Source organism: Manis javanica, chromosome 2 (genome assembly GCF_040802235.1).
Source record: "Manis javanica isolate MJ-LG chromosome 2, MJ_LKY, whole genome shotgun sequence".
NCBI lineage: Eukaryota > Metazoa > Chordata > Mammalia > Pholidota > Manidae > Manis > Manis javanica.
In genome coordinates, this window is record NC_133157.1 from 91,365,737 (window position 1) to 91,389,841 (window position 24,105).

Below are 24,105 nucleotides of genomic sequence, written 5' to 3' on the forward strand. Positions count from 1 at the left end.
GGGTGGTAAATTGAGGGAAGGTAAATATGGGGAAAATTAATGAAGAAAAGAACAGGTTATGAGGTTTGTTTACAGATTCCTCTGCAGATTCTCAGGGCTGATCAGGGTCTGGAGCTGTGGGGTGACTGACTTCTGTCCCTCCTGGTAGGGGGTGGAGAGGGATGCCTTTATAAATGTATGTCTTGCTTTTAGGTAGAGAGCCTTCCTTGCATCTGCTTCTTCGCAGCTGCCTTCAGTTCAAAATAATGCATCTGCCAAAGTGGCCTGTTTGGGACAGCAAGTTCTGCCACCCTTCACCATGTGTATCTCTCCTTTCTGTGTCTCCATGAAATTGATCTTGAGTTGCCAGGTGTATGTGTTTCCTTGTTGCTCCTTCCCCCCCTCCAGAATAGAAACCCATGAAGGGAGAAATCAGCATTCGGGTCTCCTATTTCTTATGGTTTCATGCGTAAAGTAAGTGTGTGTGTGTGTGTGTGTGTGTGTGTGTGTGTGTGTGTGGCAGAGAAGACAGAGCTGGGTAGGGACAGAGATGGTGCTGCATGAGTTCATAGGGTCCAGTTTTGAAAGCCTACATGCTAACATAACATGAGAAAGGGTTTGGATCTAATGATGAGAGTTTTGTTAGGGTCCGGGCTTCCGAGGCTTCTCCAGGGAACAAACTACACAGGCATAGAGATGTAAATTCAAGCAAAGTCTTTATTCAGCCAGCTAGCTGGGGTCCAAGTGTCAGCCCGACGCAGCGGGTCTCAACAAGGACCCCGAGCACTCAGAGCCAAGGGTTTATATAGCATTTTCAAAGCACATAACTCATAGTAATTTTCCACAACTATACATTATTCTTGCAAGACATACATCCTGGGGTTAAGCAAGGGCAGGATAAGACTACTTCTCAATGGTTAGGGAGGTTCTGCACGATAAGCTTGGTATGTAAGATTAACTGACCAAGGTTAGCTGACCAAGGGTCACAGCTGCCCACCACACGGTGCTCATGATTAACTTGTTTTTCAAGGCCTTACCCAGGCCCAGGTTTTTTGTTTTTTTTTTCTTCCTGAGTCACACCCTCAGAAAATGGTTTCTAGGTTTCTAAGATGGCTATGCTTATGCTAATTTACTAATCTTACTAATGCTTAGATTCTACATTTCCCCACTTTCCTTTGACCATTCCAATCATGGAATGTTTGTTTCTTCCTGCTGTGTGAGTGAATGATACTGGGGTCTCAGCATTAGCACCTGAACAGCACTCACTCTTTCCCTAACAAAGGCTATTAGCCGGTTAAAGATACAGGGACCTAAAGTGAGAAGCAGTATGAAAATAAGCAAGGGCCCTGCCAGGGTGGATATCAGGGTTGTAAACCATGGGGATTTAGTAAACCAGGATTCAAATAGCCCTTGGCTGGCCTCTCTCTCTCTCTTCCTTTGATCTAGCCTCTCTCTAAGTTTAGACATTGAATCTCTTACTATTCCGGAATGGTCTGCTGTTAGGGTTTAGCTAAGTTTTATTAGTTCTTTTTCCTGACTCTTGATGCTCTCTGCGCTCCTTTACAGTTTGATACTGAGTAGGGGAAGAGGGAAGAAGGTGAGCGCATGAGAAAGTGAGGGTCATCATCTGGGGCTGGCTGCAGCTTCCTTCAGAGGGCTGTGCAGGCGCCAAATAGTCCATTTCATATGAGCTGAGCTCTGAGGTCATGGTTTGGCTTCCCGAAATGGAGTTGTGCTGCACAGAATATAGTAGCTGGGGTCCAAGTGTCAGTTAAGAAGCAATCTCTGTTATTAAAAAGTGGGCAAAATTGCTACCTGAGACTCAAACCCGGATTAAATGGAATTATACAAAGCTAAATAATTATTGCTAAATGAGCAAATTGAAACGGTACTGTGCCAAATGCACTGTGCTAAACAGTGAGGCGGGACATCAGAACCATTATGTTTAAAATTAGACTTTGGAGGGGGGCGGGAGCCAAGATGGCGGCGTGAGTAGAGCAGTGGAAATCTCCTCCCAAAAACACATAGAGCTATGAAAATATAACAAAGAAAAATCTTCCTAAAATAGAGACCACAGGACACAGGACAACATCCAGACCACATCCACACCTGCAAGAACCCAGCGCCTTGTGAAGGGGGTAAGATACAAGCCCCAGCCCGGCGGGACCCGAGCGCCCCTCCCCCCGGCTCCCGGCGGGTGGAGAGAAACCGGAGCAGTTTTTTTTTTTGGCGAGCGCTTTTTGGAAGCCTTAGAGGGACGGGCCCCCGTTGCTGGGGAGGCAGGGTGGCGGGACCGGTGAGGAGGTGCCTGGGAACGGCGCTGGAGGACAAAGAATATCCCGCGTTTCTCCCTGCGAGACCTGGGGGCGGGTGCCTGAGACCGGTGCCTGAGGACGGAAGAGGTCGCGCGTTTTTCCCCTTTTTTTTTTTTTTTCTCTCTTTTTGGCAAGCGCTTTTTGGAAGCCTTGAAGGGACGGGGACCCCAGTGCTAGGGAGGCACGGTGGCGGGACTGGTGAGCGGGTGGCTGGGACCGGCGCCTGAGGACAAAGAATATCCCCCATTTTTCCCTGCGGGACCGGTGGGCGGGTGCCTGAGACCGGCACTTGAGGACAGAGGAAATCGCGCGTTTTTCCCCTTTTTTTTTCTCTTTTCTGCGAGTGCTTTTTAGAAGCCTAAAAGGGACAGGGACCCCGGTGCTAGGGAGGCAGGGCGGCGGGACTGGTGAGCGGGTGCCTGGGACCGGCACCTGAGGACAAAGAATATCCCGCATTTTTCCCTGTGGGACCGGTGGGTGGGTGCCTGAGACCAGCACCTGAGGACGGAAGAAATCGCGCGTTTTTCCCCTTTTTTTTCTCTCTTTTTGCCAAGTGCTTTTTGGAAGCCTTGAAGGGACAGGGACCCCGGTGCTAGGGAGGCAGGGCGGCGGGACTGGTGAGCGGGTGCGTGGGACCAGTGCCTGAGGACCAAGAATATTGAGCGTTCCTTCCCTGCGGGACCGGTGGGTGGGTGCTTTTTGGAAGCCTTGAAAGGACAGGGACCCTGGTGCTAGGGAGACAGGGGAGCAGGACCAGTGCGCGGGTGCCTGGGACCGGCACCTGAGGAAAAAAAAAAAAAAAATCGCGTGTTTTTTCTTTTTTTTTTCCTTTCTGTTCCCTCTCTCATTGTTGCTGTTGTTGTTTTGGTTTGGAGAGTGCTTTTTGGAAATCTTAAAGGGGCAGGACAGGTCACTTAGACCAGAAGCAGGGAATCTGGGGATCTCTGGGCACTCTAACCCCCTGGGCAGCAGGGAGCACAGAGGCCCCTTACAGAGATAAATAGTCTCCTGGCTGCTCCCCCTCCAACGGGGCTCCACCATTTTGGAGGAACAGCCCCAGCCAGGCCAAGCCCACAGCAACAGTGGAGATAAACCCCAAAGCAACTGGGCAGGAAGCAGAAGCCCTGTCTGCGCACAGCTGCCCAGCACAAGCCACTAGAGGTCGCTATTCTCCCAGGAAAAGGCTACAAACCAACAAGAAGGGAAGCTCTTCCAGCGGTCACTTGTACCAGCTCTGCAGACTATCTCTATCACCATGAAAAGGCAAAACTACAGGCAGACAAAGATCACAGAGACAACACCTGAGAAGGAGACAGACCTAACTAGTCCTCCTGAAAAAGAATTCAAAATAAAAATCATGAACATGCTGACAGAGATGCAGAAAAAAATGCAAGAGCAATGGGATGAGATGCAGAGAAAAATGCAAGAGCAGTGGGATGAGATGCAGAGAAAAATGCAAGAGCAGTGGGATGAAGTCCGGAAGGAGATCACAGATGTCAGGAAAGAGATCACAGAAGTGAAACAATCCCTGGAAGGATTTATAAGCAGAATGGATAAGATGCAAGAGGCCATTGAAGGAATAGAAGCCAGAGAACAGGAACGTATAGAAGCTGACATAGAGAGAGATAAAAGGATCTCCAGGAATGAAACAACACTAAGAGAAATATGTGACCAATACAAAAGGAAAAACATTCGTATTATAGGGATACCAGAAGAGGAAGAAAGAGGAAAAGGGATAGAAAGTGTCTTTGAAGAAATAATTGCTGAAAACTTCCCCAAACTGGGGGAGGAAATAATCGAACAGACCATGGAATTATACAGAACCCCCAACAGAAAGGATCCAAGGAGGACAACACCAAGACACATAATAATTAAAATGGCAAGGATCAAGGACAAGGAAAGAGTTTTAAAGGCAGCTAGAGAGAAAAAGGTCACCTATAAAGGAAAACCAATCAGGCTAACATCAGACTTCTCAACAGAAACCCTACAGGCCAGAAGAGAATGGCATGATATACTTAATGCAATGAAACAGAAGGGCCTTGAACCAAGGATACTGTATCCAGCACGACTATCATTTAAATATGATGGTGGGATCAAACAATTCCCAGACAAGCAAAAGCTGAGGGAATTTGCTTCCCACAAACCACCTCTACAGGGCATCCTACAGGGACTGCTCTAGATGGGAGCACCCCTAAAAAGAGCACAGAACAAAACACACAACATATGAAGAATGGAGGAGGAGGAATAAGAAGGGAGAGAAGAAAAGACTCTCCAGACAGTGTATATAACAGCTCAATAAGCGAGCTAAGTTAGGCAGTAAGATACTAAAGAAGCTAACCTTGAACCTTTGGTAACCACGAATCTAAAGCCTGCAATGGCAATAAGTACATATCTTTCAATAGTCACCCTAAATGTAAATGGACTTAATGCACCAATCAAAAGACATAGAGTAATAGAATGGATAAAAAAGCAAGACCCATCTATATGCTGCTTACAAGAAACTCACCTTAAACCCAAAGATAAGCATAGACTAAAAGTCAAGGGATGGAAAAACATATTTCAGGCAAACAACAGTGAGAAGAAAGCAGGGGTTGCAGTACTAATATCAGACAAAATAGACTTCAAAACAAAGAAAGTAACAAGAGATAAAGAAGGCCACTACATAATGATAAAGGGCTTAGTCCAACAAGAGGATATAACCATTCTAAATATATATGCACCCAATACAGGAGCACCAGCATATGTGAAGCAAATACTAACAGAACTAAAGAGGGAAATAGACTGCAATGCATTCATTGTAGGAGACTTCAACACACCACTCACCCCAAAGGATAGATCCACCGGGCAGAAAATAAGTAAAGACACACAGGCACTGAACAACACACTAGAACAGATGGACCTAATAGACATCTATAGAACTTTACATCCAAAAGCAACAGGATATACATTCTTCTCAAGTGCACATGGAACATTCTCCAGAATAGACCACATACTAGCTCACAAAAAGAGCCTCAGTAAATTCCACAATATTGAAATTCTACCAACCAATTTTTCAGACCACAAAGGTATGAAAGTAGAAATAAATTCTACAAAGAAAACAAAAAGGCTCACAAACACATGGAGGCTTAACAACATGCTACTAAATAATCAATGGATCAATGAACAAATCAAAATAGAGATCAAGGAATATATAGAAACAAATGACAACAACAACACTAAGCCCCAACTTCTGTGGGATGCAGCGAAAGCAGTCTTAAGAGGAAAGTATATAGCAATCCAGGCACACTTGAAGAAGGAAGAACAATCCCAAATGAATAGTCTAACATCACAATTATTAAAACTGGAAAAAGAAGAACAAATGAGGCCTAAAGTCAGCAGAAGGAGGGACATAATAAAGATCAGAGAAGAAATAAACAAAATTGAGAAGAATAAAACAATAGCAAAAATCAACGAAACCAAGAGCTGGTTCTTTGAGAAAATAAACAAAATAGATAAGCCTCTAGCCCAACTTATTAAGAGAAAAAGAGAGTCAACACAAATCAACATAATCAGAAATGAGAATGGAAAAATCACGACAGACTCCACAGAAATACAAAGAATTATTAAAGACTACTATGAAAACCTATATGCCAACAAGCTGGAAAACCTAGAAGAAATGGACAACTTCCTAGAAAAATACAACCTCCCAAGACTGACCAAGGAAGAAACACAAAAGTTAAACAAACCAATTACAAGCAAAGAAATTGAAACAGTAATCAAAAAACTACCCAAGAACAAAGCCCCGGGGCCGGACGGATTTACCTCGGAATTTTATCAGACACACAGAGAAGACATAATACCCATTCTCCTTAAAGTGTTCCACAAAATAGAAGAAGAGGGAATACTCCCAAACTCATTCTATGAAGCCAACATCACCCTAATACCAAAACCAGGCAAAGACCCCACCAAAAAAGAAAATTACAGACCAATATCCCTGATGAACGTAGATGCAAAAATACTCAATAAAATATTAGCAAACAGAATTCAACAGTATATCAAAAGGATCATACACCATGACCAAGTGGGGTTCATCCCAGGGATGCAAGGATGGTACAACATTCGAAAATCCATCAACATCATCCACCACATCAACAAAAAGAAAGACAAAAACCACATGATCATCTCCATAGATGCTGAAAAAGCATTTGACAAAATTCAACATCCATTCATGATAAAAACTCTCAGCAAAATGGGAATAGAGGGCAAGTACCTCAACATAATAAAGGCCATATATGATAAACCCACAGCCAGCATTATACTGAACAGCGAGAAGCTGAAAGCATTTCCACTGAGATCGGGAACCAGACAGGGATGCCCACTCTCCCCACTGTTATTTAACATAGTACTGGAGGTCCTAGCCACGGCAATCAGACAAAACAAAGAAATACAAGGAATCCAGATTGGTAAAGAAGAAGTTAAACTGTCACTATTTGCAGATGATATGATACTGTACATAAAAAACCCTAAAGACTCCACTCCAAAACTACTAGAACTGATATCGGAATACAGCAAAGTTGCAGGATACAAAATCAACACACAGAAATCTGTAGCTTTCCTATACACTAACAACGAATCAATAGAAAGGGAAATCAGGAAAACAATTCCATTCACCATTGCATCAAAAAGAATAAAATACCTAGGAATAAACCTAACCAAGGAAGTGAAAGACTTATACTCTGAAAACTACAAGTCACTCTTAAGAGAAATTAAAGGGGACACTAATAAATGGAAACTCATCCCATGCTCATGGCTAGGAAGAATTAATATCGTCAAAATGGCCATCCTGCCGAAAGCAATATACAAATTTGATGCAATCCCTCTCAAATTACCAGCAACATTCTTCAATGAATTGGAACAAATAATTCAAAAATTCATATGGAAACACCAAAGACCCCGAATAGCCAAAGCAATCCTGAAAAAGAAGAATAAAGTAGGGGGGATCTCACTCCCCAACTTCAAGCTCTACTACAAAGCCATAGTAATCAAGACAATTTGGTACTGGCACAAGAACAGAGCCACAGACCAGTGGAACAGATTAGAGACCCCAGAAATTAACCCAAACATATATGGTCAATTAATATTTGATAAAGGAGCCATGGACATACAATGGCAAAATGACAGTCTCTTCAACAGATGGTGCTGGCAAAACTGGACAGCTACATGTAGGAGAATGAAACTGGACCATTGTCTAACCCCATATACAAAGGTAAACTCAAAATGGATCAAAGACCTGAATGTAAGTCACGAAACCATTAAACTCTTGGAAAAAAACATAGGCAAAAACCTCTTAGACATAAACATGAGTGATCTCTTCTTGAACATATCTCCCCGGGCAAGGAAAACAACAGCAAAAATGAGCAAGTGGGACTACATTAAGCTGAAAAGCTTCTGTACAGCGAAAGACACCATCAATAGAACAAAAAGGAACCCTACAGTATGGGAGAATATATTTGAAAATGACAGATCTGATAAAGGCTTGACGTCCAGAATATATAAAGAGCTCACACGCCTCAACAAACAAAAAACAAATAACCCAATTAAAAAATGGGCAGAGGAACTGAACAGACAGTTCTCCAAAAAAGAAATACAGATGGCCAAGAGACACATGAAAAGATGCTCCACATCGCTAATTATCAGAGAAATGCAAATTAAAACTACAATGAGGTATCACCTCACACCAGTAAGGATAGCTGCCATCCAAAAGACAAACAACAACAAATGTTGGCGAGGCTGTGGAGAAAGGGGAACCCTCCTACACTGCTGGTGGGAATGTAAATTAGTTCAACCATTGTGGAAAGCAGTATGGAGGTGCATCAAAATGCTCAAAACAGACCTACCATTTGACCCAGGAATTCCACTCCTAGGAATTTACCCTAAGAATGCAGCAATCAAGTTTGAGAAAGACAGATGCACTCCTATGTTTATCGCAGCACTATTTACAATAGCCAAGAATTGGAAGCAACCTAAATGTCCATCTGTAGATGAATGGATAAAGAAGATGTGGTACATATACACAATGGAATACTACTCAGCCATAAGAAGTGGAAAAATCCAACCATTTGTAGCAACATGGATGGAGCTGGAGAGTATTATGCTCAGTGAAATAAGCCAAGCGGAGAAAGAGAAATACCAAATGATTTCACTCATCTGAGGAGTATAGGAACAAAGGAAAAACTGAAGGAACAAAACAGCAGCAGAATTACAGAACCCAAAAATGGACTAACAGGTACCAAAGGGAAAGGAACTGGGGAGGATGGGTGGGCAGGGAGGGATAAGGGGGGGGAAGAAGAAGGGGGGTATTAAGATTAGCATGCATGGGGGGGAGGGAGATAGGGGAGGGTGGGCTGCACAACACAGAGAGGACAAGTAGTGACTCTACAACATTTTGCTAAGCTGATGGACAGTAACCGTAATGTGGTTGTTAGGGGGGACCTGATATAGGGGAGAGCATAGTAAACATAGTATTCTTCAGGTAAGTGTAGATTAAAAATTTAAAAAAAAAAAAAGAAAGAAAGAAAGAAAAGGGGGATTACTCCTTAACAGGATAAAACTATTGGTAAATCAAAGATCAACGCATGCTTTAAATATCCTTAATGTTGATCACTTAAAGGGTGTCAGATGATCAGCTATGGAGGTACTCTTTTCTGATAATATTCCTTTCTCTTAATTAAAAAAAAAAAAAAAAAAAGCAGTTACTGTGTGCTGACCTCCAATGAGTTCTGCACAGTGGTATAGAGGGCATGTCAAAGTGTGGGCAAAGGGTCTGTTTGTTTCTACGCAGAAGATCAAGGCCTAGCTTGGATACCCAGAAAATGAACTAAGATACGATATGAGGAGGAGCTTCCGGCATCAGCACTCTCTGGAGGACTCGTGCCGGGGGATGATCATCAAAAAGCCTCCACAGGGATCCGGACGATGCTGCGGTTGTGGCTGCATCCAGCCCACCATCTCCTGGACTTGCCATGAGAAGGAGGAGGGAGATGTCTAGGCTGGCATGTGCATACAGTGAGACAACGAATTTGACTGGATCTGTACTGTTGGAACTCAACCAGGAGTTGGGAGGGGTGCAAGTTGTAGCACCCCAAAATCTCATGACTATAGACTATCTATGGTTAAAAGAACATATGGGATGTGAACAGATCCCAGAAATGGGCTGCTTTAATTTGTCTGATGGTTCAAGTACAGTTGGAAAATATCCATCATATCATAGATAAATTTTCACAAATGCCTAGGGTGCCTAAATGGTTTTCTTGGCTTCACTGGAGATGGCTGGTAATTATAGATTTGCTTTGTTTATGTCACCGTATTCCTATTATGTTAATATGTGTGTGCAAATTACTTAGTAGTTTAAAACCTATACATACTTAAGGTACTATACAAGAAGATATGTCAAAGAAATAATCAATCCTCCCAAGTTTCCTTCATATGCTACATCTATAGCTTTTCTTCTTCCTTCCTAATTACAAACTTTAAATAGAATTCGTGCCTCATATCGAATTTACCGAGTATCATAATTCCTCCAGGTGGTAAAGATACCTCGAGACAAGTGCTGGGCATAGAAGCCACAGGGCATAAATCTGCAAAGAAGTAAAAAGCTAACCTTTGCAAACAATATGGCTTCTCTCTCACTTACCAACTTTACATTTCCCTGTATGGCCCCGGAAGATGACTGGTTAGCCAGAGACGGGTAAGATTCCTCAAGGGAGGAACAACCTAAGACAGGCACAGTCGCAGGGGGGCCATCAGGTGAGAATTTGGGGATCAACAGAGGTGAGGCTCAGAACCTCACCCCCCCTGCTTTGAGAGAAATCTTCTGCATCCGTGGATGTCTTGCTGCCCTTGTCTAGCCTGGATTAATACTTAGTCCATAGGCACACACCTGATCATCTGATCATCTACATTTGCCTTCTTACAGCACTAAACTATGTTTTCTACCTTTATCTTGCATCTACCTACCACTTCAGCATTTTATTAAAAATAAAAATAATAATAATAATAGGAGAAATGTGGGATCAACATATAAATCAAGTACAAAAATCAAATGAATATTCATATTTGACCTGATGGTTTATAGGTCATATTGCATGATCAAAACCGAAAGTTTCTGTGATGACTGCCCTTGTACTGTTCACCATGTAAGAATTTATTCACTCTGTAAGAATTCGTTCACCATGTAAGAACTTGTTCGTTATGCTTCAGAAGATTGGAGACTGACGAGAATTAGGCTTGAGATGGATTAATGATTGTACATTGAGCATTGACCCCCCTATACTGAATTTTATTGTTGTTAACAACCATTTGATCAATAAATATGAGAGATGCCCTCTCAAAAAAAAAAAAAAAAAAAAAAATAAAGTTAAGTAAATAAAAAAAAAAAAAAAAAAAAAAAAAAAAAATTAGACTTTGGAGTTAAAGTGACTAATTGCAGTCACCTAAATGTTGCGGTCATTAGTAATTATGTTACATTTCCATTTAAGACAGAAATAGAGATGATCAGCTTGGTCAAAATGAGAATTCACACGCATACGTTGTCACGTGGCCATTAAAAACAAATGTATGTCAATGACGAGGGGGAACATTTTTCTGAAAAGCAGCTTGATTTGCAAACCTTTTGGGGATTTTAAAGTCTAATGGGGGGATCCTTAGGACTTTCTTGAATTCATGAGCTCTGAGAAATGTCTGGAATTTCTGACACTTGAGAAGTTTAAGGGCATGAGATTGAGCGTCTGTGCCCTGTGACCCTGTGTGCCTCTCTGGGGGAGGGCGCGTTTCATGGAATGTGCTCATTATTTGCAGCATCTTCTGCCCGGCCTGGGCTCCATGTTCACTTGTGTTTCCACCACCCTCTTTCAGATGGGGCCCCGAAACAGCAGGGCCTACTGCCAGAGCTTCCTGGCCCATCTAGATGAGATGTGGGTGGCATCTAACCTGTATAACAGGTTAGAAACTTGACGGTTAACTTTTTTGAAAACTGTCCTCCAAGACTGATTTCTTTCTCTTACCTTCCATGCCGGTGGATAGCGGAAACGCCATACTTATCACAGATATTTAGGGACTGACTTATGGAGTCTTCCCACACGTAACATCCTCGGGGCCTGCTGGAACCGTCTGAGGTTGAGCTGCTCTGCTCAGCTAAGTGTGTCACTTAATAAAACAAGCACGGTGCAGAGATGCATCGGACTTTTAAAATTAAACAGGTAAACTACAGATACTGGGGTTTACATAGTTCCTTAAGGAGACAGTTTACCTTCTTATGTAAGGAATTTACTTTTTGAGAGTATTTTGTATAATTTCTATAGAACATATACATAGTTAGAATATTATTATAAAATAAACGATTGGGCATAAACATAAAAAACATTTATTTCTTTTAAATAAACTTTGAGTCACAGTGATTCATCGTCTACAGTTTTAGAGGTGTCTGAACTTTTGGAGTGGCATTTCTTTCCCTGTTCCCTGTAATGAATGGCAAATGCAAAGCTTCTTAATAGTCTCACACCTGCTTTGACGAGGACATAGGGCTCTTCAGGGTTGGAATGGTGATGGTGATTCTAAAGAACAGGGAATAATTTCAAGCAGAACCCAGCTGAGAAAGCTGGGGGATGTGCCTGAGCACTGCTGTCTTCCTGATCACCCAGCGGGTCCCCCAGTCCCTGGTTGTGTATTCTCCCTGTGTTCCCTCCCTATCAACCCTTCCCGGGGAGGGAGCTGAGAGGTCACCCGGCTCCTTTCTGGGCTCCTGACTTGGCAGCCATCTTCTGCAAATCTCGGTCATTTCTCAATGAGGCCACCTCCCAAAGTCTGTGTTGCTTTGGAGCTGCCCCGTCCCCGAAGCCACGTCCCCCTACCCAACCCCGCCAGCCCAGCCCCCATCCGCTCTCACCTTCGCGCCTGTCCCCATGCCCGTGCAGACCCCTCTGCAGCTGGGCCTCCTCAGGTCCCAGCACCTGGGACACCCCTGGTCCCCTTCCCCAGGAGGGCGCCCTCCACAGAACTCATTTCTGGCTCATGTGTATACCCCTGGAGCTCCCCTCCTTCAACTTCCTGTTGGTTTTGTCATGTTTTGGTATTTACTAACATCAGAAGCTGGGATAATGCTCAGACCACCAGATTTCTTTTGATTTCACCTTGACTTACTTTGGAAGGGCCTTGATCAGTAACTGTGCTGGATCAGGTTGGGCCTTGTGCCATGGTCCTGGATGTGGACATTTCAGAGGCTGATGTTTTCAGTGGGAACCTTAACCAAGCATACAATAAAAGAGAATGGCATTGGTACAGATAACACCTTTAGGACACAACACCACACAGGAAGAATTGGGATGCTGCCAGTCAGGGGTTAAGGTGACCCGTTTGTGTCTGCTTCACTGTGTTTATCAGGAGCCCGGATGACTCCCGAAACCAGTCCCTTTCCTATGCTGACATACACAGGCAGCTGTTTTTCTGGGGACATGGTCGGGTGGAGTCTCTGGCTGCAATCCTGACTGAGCTGGTAAAATAAAACAATCTCTGCTCCCACCCTCTTTAGGGAAGCCATCAGCCGTGTTTGCGAAGCCGTGCCTGGAGCCAAGGGAGCCTTCAGGAAGAGAAAGGTACCGGCCATGCTGCATCGCTGTCTCCTGCACTTCCCCACTCTCGCGTCACCACACAGGAGCTTTTGTTACACAGCTGGTACCTTCTTTCCATGGCCTTCCCTCTGCCATGTGGTTGACAGGACAGTCATCTGACACTGAGCCTAGAGACGATGATGCAACAGGCCAGCATTCCCCTGAGCGCTTTTGAACATTAATTCCCTTCCTTTTAACAAGTCTTTGCAGCTGGCACCCCAGGGGCAAGCTGGTAAGTGTGGAACTACAAGCTCAGGGGTGAAGGAAAGGGCAGTGTTTGCCCATTTCTGTGGTGCAAATGCTTTCACCGAGCTGACTTTGAGCTTTACCATGACATCCCTGAACTGCAGCTGCAGCCCGTGATCATGTGTATTTCCACCACACGTGCAGTGGACACAAGTAACCTGAACGGCATAGATGGCCGTTTATGTAGCAAAACCAATAAGGAAGTGATGAATTTTGAATATTTCTTGCTTGTTTTTTTAATTGTATTTGTTTAACTCTAAGTTTACATAAGTAACTTTTCCTGTCAGCTGGTTTTAATGGATAGCTCATAAAATTCCTAAATTTTTAATAACTTTAAAGGGGTATAAGCCAGCTGTATAGCACCACTGGGTATCCCCATTTTACAGAAGATAAAAACTGAGGCAGAGAGGTGAGAAGTCACAGGGTTAGCAGGCATTGCTCAAGCCCAGGTGGCCTGGCTTCAGGGACTGCACCTTCAAGCCCGGTCCTTTACACCAGAAGGTGGTTGGATTAAGAGAAAGCTCAGAAAAACTCCTTAGTTAAGAGTCTAGTAAATACCTACCATTAGGACTTCGCTTTGCCTGGACTGACTGTGCACATCTCCGGATTTGTCCTGAGGCTGGGGTTTGGGGAGGTCAGGTGCTTGCCCCTGCCACTCCCTGGACTGCAAGTAGGTTCTGTCTTCATGATCTGGGGACATTTGTGACTTCAGACAGAGAACTTTGGATGAAGACTCAGACTGCAGCCTATGTTCTAATCAGCCCCGGGGGACACAGGGAGCCAAGCAAGATTCCAGAGTCTTAACCACAGGAACTAGGGGGAGTCTAATAACAGACGTAGGGAACCTCCTCTTTCAGAGCCAGGTGTCATCTGACTGGCAAGCTCTGGGGTGCCCTCGTGGTTCTCTGGGAGAAGGTGGTAGAAACAATGTGGGTTTCTGTCATCAGAATCTCGGGGGTGAGTCGTAGGCCTCTCTATTTTTAAATAGCTTGCAGGAGATTGAAAACAGTGTCTGCTTGGTTAAGAACTAGTGTTAATTTGCCTATAAATAGGACATGTTCTAATCTGAAAAGGAAGGATGAGTTGGCCAGCAAAGGACAGAGACAAGTGTGGGCATGACCTATCCAGGTACCTGGGGAGAAGGTGCTTGGCCAGAAAATGTGGCCTGTCCATCCCCACACCAAGGGCGTTTCTGACTGGCTGACAGCTGCAGGCTGGAGCTGGACCATTTCATCCACCCTCGTGCCCACTCAGGCCCACCTGGTTCTGACTGGACCGTCTGGTGAGCACTGACCTGGAGGATATTGCAGCAGAGGATTGGTGTCCATCCCGTTCAGCTGTGGCGTCCTCACAATTCCTGGGGATCACTTGTAAGCCTTTTAGTCTGCCTGGGGCAGTTTCACTGTTGGTGGGATCAAACTGGTTTCTGAGTCTGCAGAGCTGAAGACCTTGGCCTCAGCATTGTCCCCAAGCTTGTGAGTGACCCATGAGACGCACCACAACATGAGCTGCCCAGAACACGGTCACCTCTGACATTCTGACAGGGTCCTCATCCCACTGTGTGCACGTTAGATGCTCCACACTGCATATTGCATATTCTAGAATTTGTGCCTTAGTGTGAGATCCTGCCCTCCTGGCTCCTTTGTGGCACGATTTTTTTTCCTGTGCTTAATGAGGGCACACAGGTGGGGTTTTGGGGTGTGATATATCGCCTGCAACCCTGAAGCCCCAACAGTCTTCCTACAAATCAAAAGCTAAAATTATGCTGATTGGTTTCACAGCCTCCAAGCAAAATGCTGTCCAGCATCTTGGGTAAGAGCAACCTGCAGTTTGCAGGGACGAACATCTCCCTGACCATATCCACCGCCAGCTTGAACCTGCGGACGCCCGACTCAAAACAGGTCTGTAGCGCTCAGGCCCCTCATCCCCCACCCCTCCTCAAGATGGGGTTTTGCAGGGCTTCCAGCCTTACGCAGCCTGTGTGGAGCACATTTGTGTAAAACCTTTGCTTGTCTGCAAACCCAGATTGGCCACTTGGGAGGGTCACTAACAGAGTGATAGATGCAGTTGGTGTCCTTTGATTCTTCATCAATTGGCTTATGTTTTTGAGAGGGGGGGTGCATGGTTGCTGATGTGTGTGCAACATAGAGAGGTGTGTGTGTGGTCTCCTCTCCCTATCCTTTAGCCCGTTTTGTTGTCTTTATGCCATATTTCATTGGTGCTACAGCCATCTCACATCACATTTTATCATCTTTGAAATGGGTGATGTGTCACAGTTGAAGTGAGCGTTTTTCTGGCTCAGAGGTCCATTGTTTTGGAGCCTCTCTCAGTCCACAGTATGCAGGGCAGATGGGTGGGGCGCCCCTGCAGCTCCCCAGGGTGGAAGAGTTTGTTGCTAACCCAGAGGGTGCAGCTGCAGCCTTTATGGAGGTGAATCCTGGCGAGGATGGTTGGTTCTTCTGGAGTGTCTTAACTTCTCTGATCGTTAGTTCCTTCTGCTGGAAAAATGGGCATAGGAGTAGCCGTCCTGGGTGCCAGCAGGCAGATGTGCCCATGAACTGTACCAGGACCATGGAGCCTAATCTTCATAACCTCTGCTTAACCCGGGCCCACCTGCCAGCACTGTGGACTGGAAAGTAGGTGGACTCACACGGTGAGTGCCACACCTCCCAACTCAGGCAGAGTGCTCCCAGCAATGCTGGGCTTACCTTTATGTGGCCATCTGTATTTATATTTACTGATTTCTGTGTGCCAGGTAAGCAAGCAGAGTTCTCAGCCTCATTTATACCTCTTCTCTACCCCCGAGATGTTGAAATAGATTCTAAATCCAGTAGGAGGGAGCTTCAGCATCCGGGCTTTGTTGAGACATACCAGATGCCACTTGTCACGGCATTTCTGTTTCCTCACCTGACCAATAGGTAACCGTACATCTTTTCATGTGGGCCCTCCTAACCGCTGGTTAATCGGTCACTCAGGTGGTGGATGAAGCAGGTTTAGTCTCTGAGCTGTTGAGCACAGTGGTGCCAGGTTGCAGAGGCCCCCTCGGCAGGTGGCTACCAGAGTCCAGTGCTCTTGGCTCTGTGTTCTACACCCATGTCCACTTTTATTCATCCTGCTGGCTACACCTTTTATTTCTAGGAATCCTCAGACCATGGCCCTGAATTCTGTGGGATAGATGTCCTAATTCCCCCTCCTACCTCATTCCCCACCTCAAACAAAAGGAAAACAAACTCAGAACAGAATGGATGAGGCCACCCCAGTTGGCCTCTCCAGCTGGGGTTGGGGCTAGCGGGCGTGTCTGGTTCTCCTGGGCTCTGGAGGACCGTGTGAGTGCTGGCCTGCGGGCCCCGAGGGATGCTGTCTCTGATGACATGCACGGTCTGAGGAAGGCCAGGATTGAGGTTCCTGCCTGCTGGCTCTCCTGTCCCCCTGAATTTAGGGCCTGGCTGGTGCAAATTAAGAGCAAGCCTGACTGGACCCCGCCTCTGCAAGAGAGGAGGCGGTGCCTGCTTTCTCCAGGGCTCTCACAGAGTAGAGTGCTCATTTTCTGGCTCCTTGATTTCTGTCTTACCTGAAGGGCTTAAATGCAATCACACCGTAATGGTCATGAATTGTGTTGCCCAAATACAATTTGCATTTTTCCCCACTGCTCACTTTAATTTCCAAACCCCAGTTTTAGAGCTGCCTTACAAGCAAAAATTAAATAAGCAAAACTCAGCAACTTTAGTTTTTCATTGTTTGAGGATTGCTATGTCCACACTGCTCTCCTGGGAGCCCTCCCCTCTGGACTACGGCAGGCGGGACTCTGGAGAGCTGTGAGCGGCCACCAACAGCTGGGCGCGGGTGGGTTCCAGAGCCACCTCAGGGTTTTTATTCATTTGTTATTTATATTATTTATGCTGTTTTATTCATTTATACTCAAGTCTTTCTAGGTCCTGAGTAGTTTTGCAAGTGCCAACAACTGAGGTGGGCATTTTAAAGTATCTTATTTTATCTTACAATTCAGTTAAAGTCTTCCCTTGAGTTTTACAGGAGCTTAGTTGGAAAATCCCTGGGGTGGTGCAATCACAGCTCTGTAAATTCAGACTGCTCACCAGCAAGGGGCCAAGAGGGCTGTGCACAACTAAATCTGGTTATGTTGGGATGGAGACCACAGCATTGTTCCCACTCCTGGAAATTTACTTCAGTGTCATTACATTGTCTTTTAAAAGATAAAAATAACATGGAAGACTTATGTAGCTCTTTAAATTTAGGGCAGCTTCTAATTTACTGTGCCTACTAAATTCCACTGAATGCAGCCGTTCATAATGCTAATGGGAATTCCCCATTTTAAAATTAACCTGGAATGCCCTCACTGGTTTTTAAGTTGGTAAATGACAAGAGTGCCTGAGAGGGCAGCGATTTTGATCTTGGATGCAGGCTTTCCAATTTATGTGCCCGTAGTGCACACGGGATGCAGTAGTGTCAGCCACCCTCCCTCCACTCTGGCTGTGGGGTGTATGCTGAAGACCCTATATGTCTTTGAAAATGGAAATGGCACAATTGAACTTGTGTGAGTGGGTGGTACATTTTCCTTCTCAAAGGGGCATGGAGGTGAAGACTCCAGGTTGAACTGTAGACCTTGAGCAGGCCAGGTAGCCCTCTGAGAGATGGGGTTACAGTCACCCCTCCTTCACAGGGCTGCTGTCAGACTAAATGGGGCACTTCTGGCAAAGCAGCCAGATGAACAGGGTGAGCTTGCTATCACTATGACCTTTATCATCCTTTCCACGGGCTACCAATTTTACCAATTCTCAGGAAGCCATGTTGATTTGTATCGCCTGCCAACAAACACTTGGTTTTCCAAGCCACGGAGGGTAATAATGGCACCTGTCATTCTTGTTTTGGGCAGATTATAGCGAACCATCACATGCAGTCCATCTCCTTCGCCTCTGGGGGAGACCCGGTAAGTGTCCCTGGAGCTGCTTTATCCTGCCATTGTCGGGAATTTCTGAGACAGGACCCTCCTGCAAAGGGTGCCTCTTAGGACACTACCCAGAAGGTTGACTATGATGTCTACTATTTCCCCCTCTGGTTTCAGAAGCCCTTCTTGACTTGTTTATTTTCATTTACTGTCCAAAAGCTGTCAAAATCCTTGAAAGAGCTACATGTAAGAGAATGAAACTGGATCATTGTCTAACCCCATATACAAAAGTAAATTCAAAATAGATCAAAGACCTGAATGTAAGTCATGAAAGCATAAAACTCTTAGAAAAAAACATAGGCAAAAATCTCTTGGACATAAACATGAGTGACTTCTTCATGCACGTATCTCCACAGGCAAGGGAAACAAAAGCAAAAATGAACAAGTGGGATTATATCAAGCTGAAAAGCTTCTGTACAGCAGAGGATACCACCAATAGAACAAAAAGGCATCCTACAGTATGGGAGAATATATTCATAAATGACAGATCTGATAAAGGGTTGACATCCAAAATATATAAAGAGCTCATGCACTTCAACAAACAAAAAGCAAATAATCCAATTAAAAAATGGGCAGAGGAGCTGAACAGACAGTTCTCCAAAGAAGAAATTCAGATGGCCAACAGACACATGAAAAGGTGCTCCACATCGCTAGTCATCAGAGAAATGCAAATTAAAACCACAATGAGATATCACCTCACACCAGTAAGGATCACCACCATCCGAAAGACAAACAACAGCAAATATTGGCGAGGTTGTGGATAAAGGGGAACCCTCCTACACTGCTGGTGAGAATGTAAATTAGCTCAACCATTGTGGAAAGCAGTATGGAGGTTCCTCAAAAAACTAAAAATAGAAATACCATTTGACCCAGGAATTCCACTTCTAGGAATTTACCCTAAGCAGTGCAGTTTGAAAAAGACATATGCACCCCTATGTTTATCGCAGCACTGTTTACAATAGCCAAGAAATGGAAGCAACCTAAGTATCCATCAGTAGATGAATGGATAAAGAAGATGTGGTACATATACACAATGGAATATTATTCAGCCATAAGAAGAAGACAAATCCTACCATTCGCAACAGCATAGTTGGAGCTAGAGGGTATTATGCTCAGTGAAATAAACCAAGCGGAGAAAGACAAGTATCAGATGATTTCACTCATCTGTGGAGTATAAGAACATAGAAAAAACTGAAGGAACAAAACAGCAGCAGAATCACAGAACCCAAGAATGGACTAACAGTTACCAAAGGGAAAGGGACTGGGGAGGGTGGGTGGGAAGGGAGGGATAAGGGCGGGGAGAAAGAAAGGGGGCATTACGATTAGCATGTATAATGTTGGGGGGGGCACGGGGAGGTCTGTGCAACACAGAGAAGACAAGGAGTGATTCTACAGCATCTTACTATGCTGATGGACAGTGACTGTAATGGAGTATGTGGGGGGGACTTGGTGATGGGGGGAGTCTAGTGAACATAATGTTCCTCATGTAATTGTAGAGTAATGATACCAAAAAAAAAAAATCCCTGAAGGCTCAGCCTTCTCAGGAGGTGATGCCATGGTTCCTGGGCTGCCAGGGTGCTCTCACTTCGTGGCTCTGCAAGTGCAGCCTGTCCCTTCTGCTGTTGGGCACCCACTTGCACCCTCTGCTTTTGCACTTGAAGTTACTCGAAGGCTGTGAATTAGGCTGGTTTATTCATGCATATTTGAAATTGGTGTTTTTCTCTCCAAATTTAACTCTGTACTCTTTCAACATTTTGCTTTGCCAACAGGGAAGGCGTTGCAGAGATAAAGAGGGAGAGACAGACAATAGAATTAGAATTTCTATTTTTGTCCTATTTCCTTAATGAAGAAGGTGGAATAACAAGAGCCCCCCAAGTTTGGTCAGGAATGCCACAGTATATGAGCTCTGGGTTCACTCAGCATCACCAGAGGCAGAACTAGGAAAGGGCCCCTCCTCCAGCAGGGCCACCCCCTGACAGCCTGCTGTTCCCTGTTGCTGCCTGGCCCTCTGCAGACACCAGGCAGGAAGTCAGCTGCCAGGGCCAGAAACACAGTCAGCTTTGCAGGCCACCAGGGGCAGAAAAGGGTCCCTCAGCCTATTGTCATGGGACTCTTCACTGGCCTGGGTAAAGTTTTCTCCAGCTTGAAGAAACATTTAGAAATTACAACAATGGAGTGAGTTTTTCTTGGAGCTAGATTTACTCAGTTAAAAAATTGTACTATTTCCTGGGAAGACTGCCTTCTGCTGTTAAACATCTTTTTTAATAAAGGAATGGTGGTACATAAGTGGTACTGTGTTAATATTGTCACTGTCTTATATTTTTTTTGCCAATTATCAGTAGGCAACACTCACGTTTATGTAGAAGGTACTGTCCAAGGTAGCCCGAGTCATTGATGGGTTACACTGGTCCCTCCCAAGCCAGGGTATTGCCTACTTATAGGCGAAAAGGGACTTCCTCATGCCCTGTGTTTACCTGTCTTCCCAACCTCACGCCCCATGCACCTTCTGCCTGGGTGGCCTGACTGTAGAACTGCTGTCAGCACATTGACAGCCAACTGTTGGCTCTGGTCTCGACATTTCCCAAGGGCAGTGGGTGACACCAGCGTCCAAGCCACAGGAGAGCCAGCCGCCCTCCCTTTCCCTCCCCTCCACCAGTTGCTGGGCTCCCGGTCCCACATGGTCCAGCATGGCTCTGCAGCAAGGCCCAGGGTCTCATCCCAGACCCTTGGCCAAAGACCACTTGCAGGATAGGGTTTTGGCCATCCTGCAGGTGGTTCTTTGTTGTTTTCCAAAGTCTCCCATGATGGTTTCCTCCTTCCTTTCCCTCTTTCTTCCCAATCCTTTAGTTTCTTTTGTTTCATTGTAAAACGAAGGGCCTCCCTGAGATGTACATGTAGGAAGAGGAAGTCGATCAAGCCCATCCATGGTGTGTTTGCAAGGTTAATCTGAACATTTGCATACAACCTCTGCACTTGCACCGCACCTGCTCACCTAGCCCCACTTACACCTTTACTGCATCTGCATCCGGCTCTGATGAACCTGCAGGGCTTTCTAATCAATGAGGTATTTAGAACCATAGTTTCTGAAATTTGGGAGGTAACCCAGCTTGAAAGATCAAAGGAAGACACATTGCAAAATTGTGTCTACGGATCCTAGCAGGACCCTGTCTCAAACCTCATTCCCCTGATGATGTTAATAAGGGGATGCACAGAGATCAAGAAAATAGAAGCTAAATATACCAGCTTACATTAAAATTATTTTATCCTCCAGGATGCACACAGTCTGTGAACTGTTTTCAAATTTCCCCATCACTTCTTCATTACAAAAAAAAAAAAAACAAAACAGGAAGAATTCTGTGACCCTTAAAGTAATTCATAACCTTTTTTATTTTTTCTGATACAGAAAATGTCATGACGCCACTAAACAGGAGCATGGTTACTTCTCATTTCAACCAATCCAAATGCATATCACATTGTGCATGAGTTCCCACTCCAGACTAGTTTGTAATCATTGAAATTGGTAGATGTTTTAAATACAGCCCATTCTAGTTCTATTCCTTGTGCTGCTGCCAGTGTGGAATCTACTTATTGCTTTGTGCCTCAGTGTACCTGGCAAGGAAATGTGTTTTGAAATGTCAACTATGACAGACTGGATAACACTGTTAATCCCTCCAAACAAACAAAAAGGCACACTGTAATTGCAATCTACTATTATTAGCAGTGTTAAAAGACCACCAAGAGCGTGCAGGAACAAGGGTCCAGCTCAGGTCCTGGGGAGTGAGGACGGACTGGACTACATCCAGAGCAGGCACTGGCAGTCCCCCCGGAAACAAGAGCATTCGCAGTGACTGCGTGACGTCAAGAACAATGTGTAGAATGACAATATGCTCTCCCCTGTGCCAGACAAGGATCAATATCGGCATCAGAAGGGCAGTGTCCTGGCTTGGCCATGGGCCCTCTGAGTGACAGGGACACATTACAGCCCTTTCCTGCCCTCCTCCTCCAGCTTTGAGCCAGAGCAGAGTTTCTCAGACTGGAGTAAGAATTTAAAAAGAAGATTTTCCTTGGATGTGCCACTAGTGTTGATTCAAATTAATTTTGTCCCAAATATATACAAAAATAAGTTAAGTATAGACTCCTTAGGCTTATACTTTCTGTTGAGCTATAAACCCCAGTCAAACTTGGAAGTTAATACCGATAAACACAGTAAAGCCGACAACATCCAAAGTAACATTAATTTGCTGTGATGGATAAAGTTTTGCTGAAACAAAGTTTCTACTCCTAGTGTGACTCCAGAACTGGCCACCATGTGCAGACTCTTGCAGTCGCCCGCTGCCACTGCCGCCGGTGCTGGCGGCTCAGCCCTTCCACTCATTTCTTCCATTCAAGGAAACAGTTCATCGCGCATCCTTGTGTACAAATGTGACACTCATTTGCTTGAGGTGGGGCAAAGTCATGCAGTCTAGCTTTTCCTTTCTCTCTGGTTCTTTTAAAATTTGGCATGTGTAATGCTGGAAACCCAACTGAAAATCTTGGCACCCAAATTGCATGTAGAACCTGATGACATGTCATCATTTAGGTGATCCCAGAGATTGTGTATTATATTAAGGTTCCCATGGAAATGAAAACACAAAGTTACAAAGAGATTCTGGTGACATCTCAAACACTGGAGAACATACCTGCCCAGCCCCAGGTTTCTCCCTAGTCTTAGCAGGGCAGTGTGCGTCCTGAGAAATGGCATGTGGAAAGCACCTCGCACCTGCAGCAGGGGCTCAGTAGCCATGGCATGCCATCCATACCCATGCACTCCCTCCCTCTCCCGTGGGAGGGCTTTTCTGGAGTGCTGTCAAGAGAGCAGGGACTGTTTCCTCTGCCCATTGGGAGCAATGAAGGAACTCACGATGGAGAAACTGTCAGATGCTGCAAACAGCAGGAGCTAATCAGTCACTGAGGAGCAGTAAGGAAGGAAGTGACTGCGGTGATGGTGCACACCTTCACCACTTACCCTACCCCCTTACACTTTTTTGAGTGTTGAAAATGTCAACACTGCAGGGAAGTCTTTTCTGCTTTCAAACATTAAGAGAATTATTGGTTCCTCTGACTGTTCAGAGGTTTTAAGTCCCCTGGGTGCCTCAGCCCCCTTCTGAGGTCATGGTTTCCTCTGTGTGCTGATGAGATGAGGAGGTAGACGTCAGCCATGCAGTCCCATGTAACAGGAGACTTCTTCAAAAATATAGAGCTCATATTTTTGAAATATCTTAAAAGGATTAAAATCACTTCTTAGGTCCAAGAAGAAAAGAGTCATCATATCGCATCCACACAAGAGGGACCGTTTAAACATCCACCTGTGAGTCTTAAAGTGCAGCCCCCAGCCCAGCAGCAGCCACTGGAACTTGTTGGAAATGCACATTTTGGGGCCTCACCCCAGACCCACCAAACTGACAACCCCAAGGGTGGGGGCTTAGTGACCTGTGTTTCCCCCAGCCCTGCAGCGGTTCCGAGCCAGCTGGCCTGGGAACACCTGTGGCTGCCGCTCCAGCTTTACAATCACTTGGGAGCTTTTAAACGTTCCGCATGCCCATGTCTCACACCCACGCAGTTAGATTATCTGGGGGTTCAGACTCACAGCTTCTCAGGTGACCCAACCTGCAGAGAACAGGTGGTCTTCCCGCCCTGGCTGCTCAAAGTGGGGCATGGTTAAGCTGTCAAAACCTGTATTTCTGAAGACCCCTACCCCCATGCGGTTTGGGGGACACCACCTTCCTGGGCGGCTGTTTGGCCAGCCTTTGGTGATTGGGCTGCTTTGTGCACTGTGTGTCTGGCTGCACTGGCTCTTACTTGTCATTTGTGACATGGATATCTCCATTTTTCTTTGACAGGACACAACAGACTACGTTGCCTATGTAGCTAAGGACCCTGTTAATCGCAGAGGTAAGTCATGTTTGAGTCTTGCATTCTC

At 45.2% G+C, this 24,105-nt stretch overlaps 1 protein-coding gene across 2 annotated transcripts in view; it reads left to right on the forward strand.

The window, feature by feature from the left end:
• The window catches only part of SHC3 (SHC adaptor protein 3), a 187,136-nt gene that overhangs the window by 70,955 nt on the left and 92,076 nt on the right, over positions 1 to 24,105 (forward strand). Inside the window, exons 3-7 of one of the 2 annotated variants that reach the window (XM_036992455.2) lie at positions 12,859 to 12,922; positions 14,965 to 15,084; positions 18,075 to 18,128; positions 23,431 to 23,493; positions 24,026 to 24,077. In XM_036992455.2, coding sequence (XP_036848350.2) covers positions 12,859 to 12,922; positions 14,965 to 15,084; positions 18,075 to 18,128; positions 23,431 to 23,493; positions 24,026 to 24,077 — 353 coding nt within the window. The remainder of the gene's footprint in view (positions 1 to 12,858; positions 12,923 to 14,964; positions 15,085 to 18,074; positions 18,129 to 23,430; positions 23,494 to 24,025; positions 24,078 to 24,105) is intronic. The other variant, XM_036992456.2, reaches the window with a different exon arrangement.